This window comes from Oryza brachyantha, chromosome 7 (assembly GCF_000231095.2).
Source record: "Oryza brachyantha chromosome 7, ObraRS2, whole genome shotgun sequence".
In the NCBI taxonomy this organism is placed as follows: domain Eukaryota; kingdom Viridiplantae; phylum Streptophyta; class Magnoliopsida; order Poales; family Poaceae; genus Oryza; species Oryza brachyantha.
The window spans coordinates 14,319,195-14,331,498 of NC_023169.2; the positions used below are offsets into that span (position 1 = coordinate 14,319,195).

Here is a 12,304-nt window from a genome sequence, read left to right on the forward strand (position 1 = left end):
GGAATAAGAAAATGAATTTTATAGCTCGTTTAGAAACCGAGACGAATCTTTTGTGTTTAATTAATCCGTGATAGTATATGTGGATTAATGTAGTACTTATAGCTAATTATGGACTAATTAGGCCCTGTTTCTTTTAGCTAATTATTATAATTCGGATTATTGGAAGTAAGCTGAAAAAACAGACAACTTACTAAAATAGCTTATTATAATCTGGAGCCCAGCTTATTATAATCTGATAAGCTCATTTAGGTGAGCTTTTTCTAGCTTATTAGGTGAAAAATTACCCACCATGCCACCTCAATCCCTCTTTTAACTTGCAAACCCAATAATTTAGACTCTAATAATCTAGGAAAGAAACAACTCACAGCTTATTCTATTACAAATTATAACAATATAGCTTATAATAATCTGACTCAATAATCTAAATTATAATAACCTTAAGTTGAAAGAAACAAGGCCTTAACTTAGTATTAAGAGATTCGTCTCATGATTTCTTTCTAACTGTGCAATTAGTTTTATATTTTATCTATATTTAATACTCTATTTAGATGTACAAAGATTTGATGTAATATTTTTTGTAAAAATGTTTTTTTAACTAAACGGGACCTGTATTGTCAAGACATTTAGGGCCTCATCGGATGGCCATATGATGAAAATACGCCAGAAAAATTAATAATTCGTGATTAACTTTTACATTTGAGTTCATATTATATTTTAAGTCAATATAAAAAGAAAAGTATAAAACAACATCAAAATAATTTAAAATTTAAGTTTTAAAATTCAAATTTTGACTGGAGCCTTAGTCTACTAGCAGACTAAGTATTAGTAAAAGATAAAAAGATGGGAGCCTTACAGCAAGCTCAATAGTATAGCCAACTACTAGCTCCAATTTTTCTATAGTCATTCTAATAGCTAATTCATACAATAGTTATCTACAAAACATTAGTAACACACTATGTCTTGGAGTCCGTATACAGCTGGTAGCACACCTCTCTTCTCTCTTCTCTTTCTCTTTAAAATATGCTTATAACTGGCTTATAGCTTGCTATTGTACCTGTTCTTAAGAGTGTGGTAGCAGTCTAGTATTTCCTCCATTTCATAATATAAGATATTTGACTTTTTTATTACAATGTTTGATCATTTGTCTTATTTAAAAAATTATGGAAATATCATTTATTTTGCTTGTAACTTACTTTATTATCAAGAGAACTATAAGCACAACTTGTCATTTTTTATATTTGTACTAAATTATTGAATAATACGAATGGTCATACGTTGTAACCAAAAAATTCAAACATCTTACATTATAAACGTGATAAAACGCGGTAGTAGCAGATTTAAGGGATGATGCAATGCTTGTCCAGCACTGCAGCTTGATGGCCCGGTAGACACAATGCCAGCTTACCAAAGTAAAATCAGATCATTTGCTGGCAGGAAGTAGGAACATCGCGTAGCTCTTGTTTAGATCAACATAATGTAAGGTTTGGAATGCAGCAGATGCAAGTTTTCCCAGCTGCGAGGGTTGTATAACCTAGCAGGCATAATGGATTTTCGGACTTCTATCCTGTGATTATAGACAACACGGACGGAGGATTAAATTCCTTTTCCCGATGACTAAGCGAGCAAAATGGAAGCCTGCATAGAAATTCAGAGTGCCAACATGCATTGTTTGGATGGAGTCCGGAGGCTAAAAATACATACAGTAGTACAAACTAGTACCAAACTAAATGAAAAGGATGCAAAAATCAAATGTGATATCATATACTCCTTTCATGTATCTAGAACTCTAGATTCATCTATAAATTAGTATATATTGTTTATATATATTCATAGATTCATTAGCATCCTCTAATTAATGCTAAAAAATATTACATCCCTATCTTTTTACTTCTGCTTACGAATTTTTAACTTTGAATTTAGAGTTCATTTTGAGGTTTTTTCGCTGAAATTTATTTCCAGCATTAGGTTGTTGATATTTAAGAATGCATATATATATATATATATATATATATAAAATTTTTATTCATAAATTATTATTATTATTTGTTTCCAAATATGACATTTAACTGTTTTCATAAAAAAGCTCAAACAATCACCCCATTAAATTCTGAAACGGATGTAGTATTTGTCATTACTCCACCCAAATACATGAGCATCTGAGACAGAAATGGTTGAATTCGATGTACATCAATTTCCAAACTTTGAAATAACATCCAAATGTGTATTTTGATTTATTAATATCTAGATATATATATCAATGACATGAAGACCAGAAACGTAGCAGAAAACATAGGTAAAGTATTCGCATAAAAATAAATTAGGCTAAAAATTTCTTATGTCAGTTATGTGGAAAGCGTAATACCATGCTAACGACGTTGTGGCTAGCATCAATTTGTCATGTATAATAGTAAGAAATCAACAAATTTGTTTTACTAACTTGCATTTTTCTTGAGGGCTCTTGCTTGAATTTGTCCACCTGCTAATCTAGAATTCCCAGTGATTTTGACTTATGAGCCTCAATATGTTTCTAAAAATTATGCATCTATTATAACTTATAGACCGACACCCCACTGCAATTTGACGCAGGCATGTAAGAACTGGAATTAATGCTGAACTCATCATTTTCTTATTTCAGGAAATGCTCGTGATAGAAGCTCGTTGATATATGAGCAGCTGGGACAGCAACATGCCATCCTTTTTTATGGCTGCCTCTAACCTCTGCTTAATTTGAGCATCACCGCCGATAAACTCCAAACGATCTCAAATGCAAATATTAACAGATAATGGTTACTTGTGCCTGCGATTGCTTTGTGATGTGCAAGTTTATAAATTAGTTATACAGAATATCAAAGAACACATTTAAATGAGAGATTGTTCAGAAGCAATAACATGTACTTGGGAAGTCATTTTATTATTTGTTACAGTTTACAAAAGGCAACTTAACCAGTTTTTCTTTTAGAAAATCGCATCAGATGTTGGAGCAAAATGATTCACCTCGATCATCTCTTTTCATTGTTGAACCGGACATCAATTTTTTTAAAACATAAAAAACTTATCTTTTAAAATTTAATGAACAATTTCACGGTTCAAGTTTCAAAACACATGAGATCGATGACTTCCTTATTTTCTTGAGGAGTATTACATAATGAACATGTATACTGAACTACACAAGATTTCGTAGCAACGACGTTGAGTGGATGATGAGCAATACATTTACGACTCCAGAGCGCTTATGAGATAGCATGTTTCATACTCAGCAAGTTGTTGTGTTTTAGTATTACCTTTTAGATAAGAAACCTCCAGGTAGCTACAATTGTTTAGCAGATACTGTTGCCCTTATCCATTGGCTTAGTTTTGCAAAGACAACTTTTGAAAGGAAAAACATGTGGAAAGTGATGCAAATCATGCCAGCCTATTCAAGGACATCACAGTCAGCAGTTGATGAACACAACAACTAAACATGTATCTTGTTTTAATGGTATATTGGTATCTGGGAGCCAACAAATACATAGAATTTTGATCTTATTTTCTTTGATCCTCTATCTAGCTTTGTGCTCTATCTCTATCTTAAACACTAATCCGTAGTACACTGAAACGGGTGTTCCGGAACCAAATCAAATTCCCCAAAATAAATAAATCCACCGAAAATTGCAGAAGAAATTTCCTTGTTCATAAAAATTGTATCAATATACCAGAGTACGCCGCATTGGCCTCAGGGATCCTGATGCGCCTCGAGGCAGAGGGAGAGGTCGATGCGCGCGCGCTGGCACTGGGAGCGCTTGAGCGCGGTGCCGGCGCTCCCGCAGAGGGTGCGGACCGCCTCCGTCTCCCCGGGGCAGCACGACGTCACCAAGCACTCGGCCAGCGCCCGGTTGAGGTGCCGGCACAGCACCTCCGGCTTCAGCGGGCCGCGCGCCGCGGCGCGGTGGCACTCGGCGAGCGCCCGTTGCGACGCGGCGCAGGGCCCCGGTGCGTGCACGGCCGCCGAACCGCCCTCTGACCCGTGCCTCCCGCCGCCGCCGCTCCTGCTCATCGGAACCACCCACCCGCTCGCTGGGGGGAATCGGCTCTCGCCGGCGCCGCGATCTCGTCCCCTCTAGACCATCAGAGCTTCTAGTTGGGCCGATGAACTTGTGGGCCGGAGTAAACAAAATCTAGCCCAAAGCGTCACAAAGGCCCATTAAGACTCACCGCTCCCCTACTCACGGTTTCACCGATTTTTTTATTTTTAATTTTATTTAATAAATAATTTACAAAATTCCAAAATTTACAAATCTAATGTCATGCCGTCATCCTAAGGATAGAAAGATAATGTTGCAGACAATGGGAAAGAAGGGAAAGAAGCTAGGGACGGACGATGACGGCGCGGTGACATTTTTGCGGTTTAGCTCCTTGTCACCCTCTAGCGGCAAGGAATAAATGTAAAAAACTGCGCGCCCGGTGACGAAAATATAGTTTTGTAAATATTTATTAACTAAATTTAAAAATTTTAAAAATTCTGATTTCACCTCCATTGCCCGAACCGTCGTAACTCTGTCTCGTCGTTCGCTCATCCACACATGGATTGACAAGACAATGACAGGAGGAGGGCCGATCCGCCGACGCCGCACACAGCCTCCTCCTGTGGCAACAACATGCGCCGCACAGTGACGCGCCAGTCCGACCGGTACCGAAACCCAGCAGCGCAGAGAACAGCGCGGCTCGGCTCACGGGGGAAAGGGGGGAACCCAAGCCCAGCATCATCAACGACGCCGGTAAAAACAGCGGAGAGCACAAGTACACCAACCTTCTTATCGCAGGAGAGACCGAAAGCAGCAGGCGCAGCGGCAGGAGGGAGAGAGAGAGAGAGGGACCAAACCAGAAGACACCACACCAGAGATGAGACGGACGGGGACGGACGGACGCCCCACCGATCAGATTACTTGCGGTGACTGGCTGGGGTATCCAAGGGGTGGGGGGGAGGAGACGGGTGGTGGTTTTGTCCGTCTCGTCTCCCCGGCCGGCCCGTCGCCCGCACTGTTCGCGTCGTCTCGCGGCAGGCCACCGGCGTCCTCTTCCACCATCAAATGATCACATGCTGTCCATCAACTCCCCCCCGACGTCTGTCTGTCCCCCCCTCCCCTGCCCGGCTGCCCCGTGCGTGCAGCCTTTCTCCCCCACGGCCTCCTGCTGCCGCTGCTGCTGCTCCGACCCGCGACGCGCCGATCTCGACGTCTCGCTATACAGATCCACGTTTTTCTCTCTTTGCTCAGGTAAATAACCGTGCATTGTAAAAGGTATGGAGTACATATGATGCGGGATGAACTCTCACTAAGGATGGTCTATCTGTGCGCACCAAGAAGTAACTGATACCCTATCTTTTTTAGCTTGCTAAAATTTAATTTATAACTTTCGTCATTTTGGGAGCACAACTTAGTGACTGGGACTTTGGGACTTTTTTTCTAGTTCCTGTCACATCGAATGTTTAACACGAAGTATTAAATATAGATTATTAATAAAACTCAACTCACACTAGACGAATCTGTTAAGCCTAATTAGTCTATGATTAGCGAATGTGATGCTACAGTAAACATTTCTAATCATGGCTTAATTAGGCTTAAAAAATTTGTCTAATAAAATAGTATTTATTTATGCAATTAATTTTGTTATCCGTCTATATTTAATACTCTTAATTAACGTCCAAACATCTGATATAACAAGGGATTGAAAAAATCTCTGAATCCAAGCTTTACACAGACAAAAAGAGCCTTAAGCTTAAGGTTCATAAAAAAAATAAAATTATTTTATCGTCCGTCACTATCATTTATGTAACTTGCTGCCTCCCACAGGATGGCTAGATGTGATTTTTTTTTCTTTGGTGAAAACCAGCAGGACCCATCTTAGTTTTTTTCTTCAAATAATTAACCATTCATCTGAAAACGGTACGGAAATTTTTATTGACCGTACCAATACCGATTTTGAAAATAATAATATAAAAATGATATCTTACCTACCATTACCTTTTTAAAATTTAACATTTTTAATTTCTATCTGAACTTTATTAAATTTCATACTAAGTAATGCAATTTATAATTTTTTATAAATTATGAAAAAAAATTTGACCATATCGGTACTGTTTCCGAAAATATTATTAAAATAAAATACCGTTTTTATCCCGGTATTGCTTCCATCCCACCCTTAGGACCTTAACACTCATAAGCATTGGGCCTTGCCCCTTTAGATCTATTCACGTACGTTGGCTTTCCGCGAGAGCATCGCTGCCAAGCGAAGCATTCCAGACTTTCTCCGCCGCGCGTGAAAAATAGACTAACATCAGCCTAACTAACACCAAACACTTAATCAACGGGTAATTAACTAACTCAGCAGATTTTCAGCAAATTTAGCTAGAGCGGTAGAGCCTTCCGTTGGAGAACTTGGCTACTGAAAGAATGTTTTTTTCTCAAAGCATTGTACTGCACCTATGCTTTTACTTTTGAATAATTGAAAACAGATACTATGCACACCACTCTTTTTTTTTCTGAAAATAGTATATTTAAAAATACTAAAAATGATTTGTGTTTTTAAAGTGTATTATGTCCTAAATGTAAGCTTAATTTTACACTTTATTTGTCTAATTAAGAGTTATTAGTTTTCAGTATTCAAATAGTAAAATTATCGGTTAGTTAAAAACAGAATGACAACCGTACTTACTACTTAAAGTATGAAGTATAGTTACTATTCACACGCCTGTCTCAAGTTGCTTTCCTATAACCAATGGTTTCTCAAAGAGAATCATAAGAGTTCTGATACCTATTTTGTTTGTAAGAAGAAAATTATTAGATTCGTACTTTTCGGTCAATTCCCATCCTCGACAAGTTTTTTAACCTCTTATTGTTTGTGCTACGGGGTATGGATGATAATTGTGAAAAAAATGAACTAATAATTGCATATATGTATTGTTTACTATTTAAACGTACGTTAGAAAGTAAAACATAACCAGAAAACTTTAGAACTAACTCTTTAACAAAGTCTCAAATTTTAAATTTTGGATATAGTCGAAAAAGTAGCAAAATTAAGCAGCCTAAAAAAACCTTAACAACGTGATAGATAATACACGGAAATATTATGACTGGAGTAGTATTGAAAAACCGGCACGTCCTTTGATTCCCTCTGCCTGGGCGCCGCCCGCTACGGGACGCGCGAGCGGCTACCAGCAACCCGACAAGCCGCACAGGCGGCTCCCGCGCGCGCCAGCGTCCAACGCTCTCGTCTCGCACAGTGTCTCCTCTCCCGCTCGCGTTATCATCAGCCGGCTGCTACTCTACCCCGCGCCGCTGCATTGCTTTGCGTTGCCACGGAGTCGCCGGAAAATTGTGACGACGTGATGCTCCGGGGAGTCCTGTCGCGTGCACACGGCGCCGACGCGGCAGCGATGAAGCCCAAGCGGGCGGCCGACGAGGAGGAAGGCGAGCGGGGGAGGGAGCGCGCGCGGGGGAAGCGGATGGCCGCCGAGGGGAAGCAGGGGTTGGTGGCGGTGGCGGTGGCGGCTGGGGAGGAGGAGGGGGAGAAGGAGGAGGAGGCGGCGGCGGAGATGCGTGGGCTGCGGCTGCTTAACCTGCTGCTCAGGTGCGCCGAGGCGGTGGCGATGGACCAGCTGCCGGAGGCGCGGGACCTGCTGCCGGAGATCGCCGAGCTGGCGTCGCCGTTCGGGTCGTCGCCCGAGCGAGTCGCGGCCTACTTCGGGGACGCGCTGTGCGCGCGCGTGCTGAGCTCCTACCTCGGGGCCTACTCGCCGCTCGCGCTCCGCCCGCTCGCCGCCGCGCAGAGCCGCCGCATCTCCGGCGCGTTCCAGGCGTACAACGCGCTCTCGCCGCTCGTCAAGTTCTCGCACTTCACGGCGAACCAGGCGATCTTCCAGGCGCTCGACGGCGAGGACCGCGTCCACGTGATCGACCTCGACATCATGCAGGGGCTCCAGTGGCCGGGCCTCTTCCACATCCTTGCCTCCCGCCCCAGCAAGCCGCGGTCGCTCCGGATCACCGGGCTCGGCGCGTCGCTCGACGTCCTCGAGGCCACCGGCCGCCGCCTCACCGACTTCGCCGCGTCGCTCGGCCTGCCCTTCGAGTTCCGGCCAATCGAGGGGAAGATCGGGCACGTCGCCGACGCCGCCGCCCTCCTCGGCCCGCGCCACCACGGGGAGGCCACCGTCGTGCACTGGATGCACCACTGCCTCTACGACGTGACCGGCTCCGACGCCGGCACGGTGCGCCTGCTGAAGAGCCTGCGGCCGAAGCTGATCACCATCGTGGAGCAGGACCTCGGCCACAGCGGCGACTTCTTGGGCCGGTTCGTGGAGGCGCTGCACTACTACTCGGCGCTGTTCGACGCGCTGGGCGACGGCGCCGGCGCCGCGGAGGAGGAGGCGGCGGAGCGCCACGCGGTGGAGCGGCAGCTCCTGGGCGCTGAGATACGCAACATCGTCGCCGTCGGTGGACCCAAGCGCACCGGCGAGGTGCGCATCGAGCGGTGGGGCGACGAGCTCCGGCGGGCGGGGTTCCGGCCGGTGACCCTGGCCGGCAGCCCCGCCGCGCAGGCGAGGTTGCTACTTGGCATGTATCCATGGAAAGGCTACACGCTCGTCGAAGAGGACGGCTGCCTCAAGCTTGGTTGGAAGGACCTGTCCCTGCTCACCGCCTCGTCGTGGGAGCCGACAGACGCCGACGCCACCGCCGCCGGCGATGCCCACCATGAGGACCACAATTCTTGATCACATGATCGCAGTAGAAAAAATCGCAGCTTTTCTTGGTCATCTTCAATTTCTTCATCCTCGCTACTTCATTCGATCGTTCGTTCCTCCTCCTGTGAGTACTATTTTGGCCGATGATTAAGCTTGTAATATAATCATATAGGCTTCATCATTCGTTCCCTCTCCAGTCCAGGTTGCCATGAACACCATTTCCATTACCACACAGAAATCTTCTTCTTCCAAAAGAAAAAAAAAAACACAACTTTTCTGAGCAACCGATACCCGCAAAATCCTAATGTGCATCGCCATCATCATCTGCCTGCTGCTTCATCGAAAATTTGGATTTCTAGAGAGGCTGTCAACTAGTCATCGATTTAATTGTGGACAGGGCGCCGGGGATGTGATGTGAGGTGAGATGAGATGAGATGAGATGACAAATGACTATATAATTAAGGAGGTGCTTGCACGGCCGGGTTCTGATAATCAACTCGATAGTATAGTAGTTCGATGTCACAGCAGAACAGTGACAGCTTACCCGTCGGCTCTATCGAAAACTCGCAAAAATGTACTGGCTAACACACACTGTTCAGTTTCAGTTTCACGGCTTTATTATGCTTATTCTGTTATTCACTTGTCTAGTTAAGGAACCACTCTGAGAAAGCTATTACTGTTGCGAGAGTGACTGCTTGCACGTATCGAGATAGGTTTTTGGAGCTGTTTGCGATTGGATCGCCGTATGAACAGGGAGGGGACCCTGCCTCTCTTGGATTTTTCGTTTTGATGATGCTATGAGGATGGAATACAATTATGCAGGCGGTTCCATTAGACAGACAGATCACAAGGATAAATCTCTGGCCACATAGCAGATGGATACAAGAAAGCTGGGGCCGAGGCGACGGCATGATATTTCAGGGACTCAGATCATGTTGGTTGTGACATGATTGGGGGGCAACACAGGATTGGGCAACTCGTGAGCCACACATAGAGAGATGGTTTCCATCCCGTTCTGCCTGGGGTTGCCGGCTCAGTAAAACGGGGTGAAGGCTTATAGCAATTAGCAAATCTCTTCACCTATCTCTGTTTTACGGCCTAAAACTTTTACGGTCTAGATTTATATGGATACTAATAAATCTAAATATGCATACATATTATATCTATAGATTAATAGATAAATCTAGTTAAGGCTAGAAAGTCTTATAATATAAAATAGAGGATTATAATGTACTAGTTGTAGCTCGGATTGCTGCAATGCGATCTAACTTACCATCATAGTTGCATAATTTGATACGTTATTTTATACTTCAATAACTGAAGATAACACTAAATCATAAATATATCTCCACCATAATATAATAGTTGTATAATTTGATCTGTTTTGTAGGCTATTGGGCTTTGTTATACTGTTATTTATATTAGTTCGGTTATTTCGATTAACCAACAACTAGAATTGGATTAACCAAAATTACTTTGGCTAGTCCGAACTAGTGACAAAACTAGCAATCGAGAAAAAAATCGGTTTTGGTTAGTACGGTTCAGTTTTTTCTACCCACCCCTATATCTAAGTAGTCGTTGTTGCAATCTTGAGCGTTGATTTGGATCCAAGGCGCACTGTTCACATTCAGTGCATTTCCATTGGACCAATAGGCAAATTAAATTAATAAGATCATTCTTTACCTATTAATCACTATAATTTATTTTACCAAGTGCTTGCCCGTCTCAAAATAACTTCATTGTCAACCGTTATTTTGGTACGGATAAAATATAAACTAATTTACCAAATATAAATTGGTGTGGCGAAATCATTGCCGTGCCATGATCTATTAACCAATGTGACAGTGTTATTTCGCTACGCTACCTTTTCTGTCGCGGCGAAAAAATATTTACATTTGAAAATAAGTCTTAGGGGAGTCTACATTCAACTCACCATGGCCCAATTAGAGCTCAAAAAACCCAGCTAACATTCTTCTCCCTAATACGGCCCATGCGATTTGGAACTCCCGCGCAAAACGAACCCGCCTACGATCGCCACCAGTAGTAGCGGTACTAATTTTTGCAGCCGCATTTTGGACCGCCTCTTCTTTCGTTTCGTCCATGCTTTGCTTGTGGGACTCCGCCCAGTTTTGTCTGTCTCACGCTCAATTGGCAACCGCAGGTTCGCAGCCAGCCGAGCCACGCGTTCGTCCGGCCACCGGCCGGCCGTTCGCCGCCGTCGCTTCGCTAGCTACTTAATTCGATCAGCTTCAAAAACGAAGCCGCGCCTTTGTCTTCTTCCACCGCTAGACTGCTCCGCGCGCGTGTTCCTGGCTATATATATGCCGTTGCCGGCCACCTCGGATCGCTCTCCATCTCGCCCAAGCGCACGCGTTCGTTTCCGCCGTCTCGCTGATTGACCATGAGTTACTACAGCCAGCAGCCGGCTCCGGTGACCGGTGATTCTAAAAACTTGTGATTTTTTTTTTTTTTTTGCTTCTGCTCTTGATGGCGAAGGCGACAGCTAGCTGCTGTTCTTGGTTGAGTCCATGCTTCCCTTTTTACTGCTGGAGTGATTCGGCGTTGGATTGATTTTTTTTCTTTGTTATTGCCGGCGTGAGGAGCAGCATACCCGCCGCCGCCGCCGCAGGAGGGGTACGTGGTGACGGCGCCGCCGGCGGGGCAGGCGTACATGGCGGCGCAGGGCAACTACGCGCCGCCGGGGTACCCGGGAAACTTCGATGTGGGATCGAACCCTTCGCGGACTGTGCAGACCCAGAGCCGCGGTGATAAGGCCTTCTTGGAAGGATGGTAAGCTTGGTGCCAGAGTCAGATCTTTTCTTGCTTAGGCCACGTAAAACGGTAATTATTAGCTGATTTTTTTGTTTACCACGTGAGCTAATAATATGACATGAAAAAAAGAGATATGGAAGAGAGAAAAATAGTTGTTATTATGGCAACAACTTAGAGTTGACTCTTACATATATTTAAGAAAATTTTGTTGCATGAGGTAGATTAAAAGGAAAAAAAGAATGATAAAAATATATATTGTAGCATTAATTAAGAAAACATACCTGACTCTATCTTCATATATACGCTTATAAAATACTAGACTCTACATGTTCTTAGAGAAGGTGACAATAGGCAATATCCTCATATTTTTCTTCTATCTATACTTGCAAACCAAAATTTAAATTCTTAGCCTCAAGTTTATAGTCGATCTGAGAAATTTTTTTCATAATTTATTTTTTCAGAGTATTTTCGAACGTCAAGAGTATTATAATATTAAATTTGTCAAGTATACATTCTCCTTGTTTTTTATGTGCCAACCTCGGACGGAGTGCTGAAATGCTTGTCTGTTGTGGTGTTTTTCAGCTGTGCTGCCCTTTGCTGCTGCTGCCTCATCGACATGTGCTTCTAGCCTTCTAACTTTCTAAGGCTACAGAGAGTAAAAGTACATGAATATTATATGTTGCAAGTAATATTAGTTTTACCTATGCGCCCATGTGATTTAGACTGTAAGGTCGCACCATCCATTTCAAGGCTTGTGCTTCTGCACCATGTAAGAGTTGAATGAAGATTTATCATGATCATTCTTTGTTAGTTCCT

At 43.5% G+C, this 12,304-nt stretch overlaps 3 protein-coding genes across 3 annotated transcripts; 2 read left to right on the forward strand and 1 right to left on the reverse strand.

Annotated features, from left to right (window-relative positions):
- Positions 1–3,393: 3,393 nt before the first annotated feature.
- On the reverse strand, positions 3,394–4,130 carry LOC107304589. The gene has a single exon (XM_015839417.1). The coding sequence runs from the start codon at positions 4,031–4,033 to the stop codon at positions 3,713–3,715; it is 321 nt and encodes a 106-aa protein (XP_015694903.1). The 5' UTR covers positions 4,034–4,130; the 3' UTR covers positions 3,394–3,712.
- A 3,029-nt stretch (positions 4,131–7,159) lies between these two features.
- Positions 7,160–9,393, forward strand: LOC121054879 (scarecrow-like protein 23). The gene has a single exon (XM_040525663.1). The coding sequence runs from the start codon at positions 7,364–7,366 to the stop codon at positions 8,744–8,746; it is 1,383 nt and encodes a 460-aa protein (XP_040381597.1). The 5' UTR covers positions 7,160–7,363; the 3' UTR covers positions 8,747–9,393.
- Positions 9,394–10,869: 1,476 nt separating this feature from the next.
- Positions 10,870–12,158, forward strand: LOC121054927 (cysteine-rich and transmembrane domain-containing protein WIH1-like). The gene is made up of 3 exons (XM_040525943.1): positions 10,870–11,154; positions 11,323–11,506; positions 12,071–12,158. Exons 1-3 carry the CDS (start codon positions 11,118–11,120, stop codon positions 12,114–12,116), a joined length of 267 nt encoding a protein of 88 aa, XP_040381877.1. The 5' UTR covers positions 10,870–11,117; the 3' UTR covers positions 12,117–12,158.
- Positions 12,159–12,304: the final 146 nt, after the last annotated feature.

Bases quoted from the DNA above. Each gene is read 5' to 3' on its own strand.
- LOC121054879 (XM_040525663.1), top strand. From the start codon at position 7,364: ATGCTCCGGGGAGTCCTGTCGCGTGCACACGGCGCCGACGCGGCAGCG.
- LOC121054927 (XM_040525943.1), top strand. From the start codon at position 11,118: ATGAGTTACTACAGCCAGCAGCCGGCTCCGGTGACCG. The intron at 11,155-11,322 runs GTGATTCTAAAA...CGTGAGGAGCAG, and splicing joins GCAGCCGGCTCCGGTGACCG to CATACCCGCCGCCGCCGCCG. The intron at 11,507-12,070 runs GTAAGCTTGGTG...GGTGTTTTTCAG, and splicing joins AAGGCCTTCTTGGAAGGATG to CTGTGCTGCCCTTTGCTGCT.
- LOC107304589 (XM_015839417.1), bottom strand. From the start codon at position 4,033: ATGAGCAGGAGCGGCGGCGGCGGGAGGCACGGGTCAGAGGGCGGTTCG.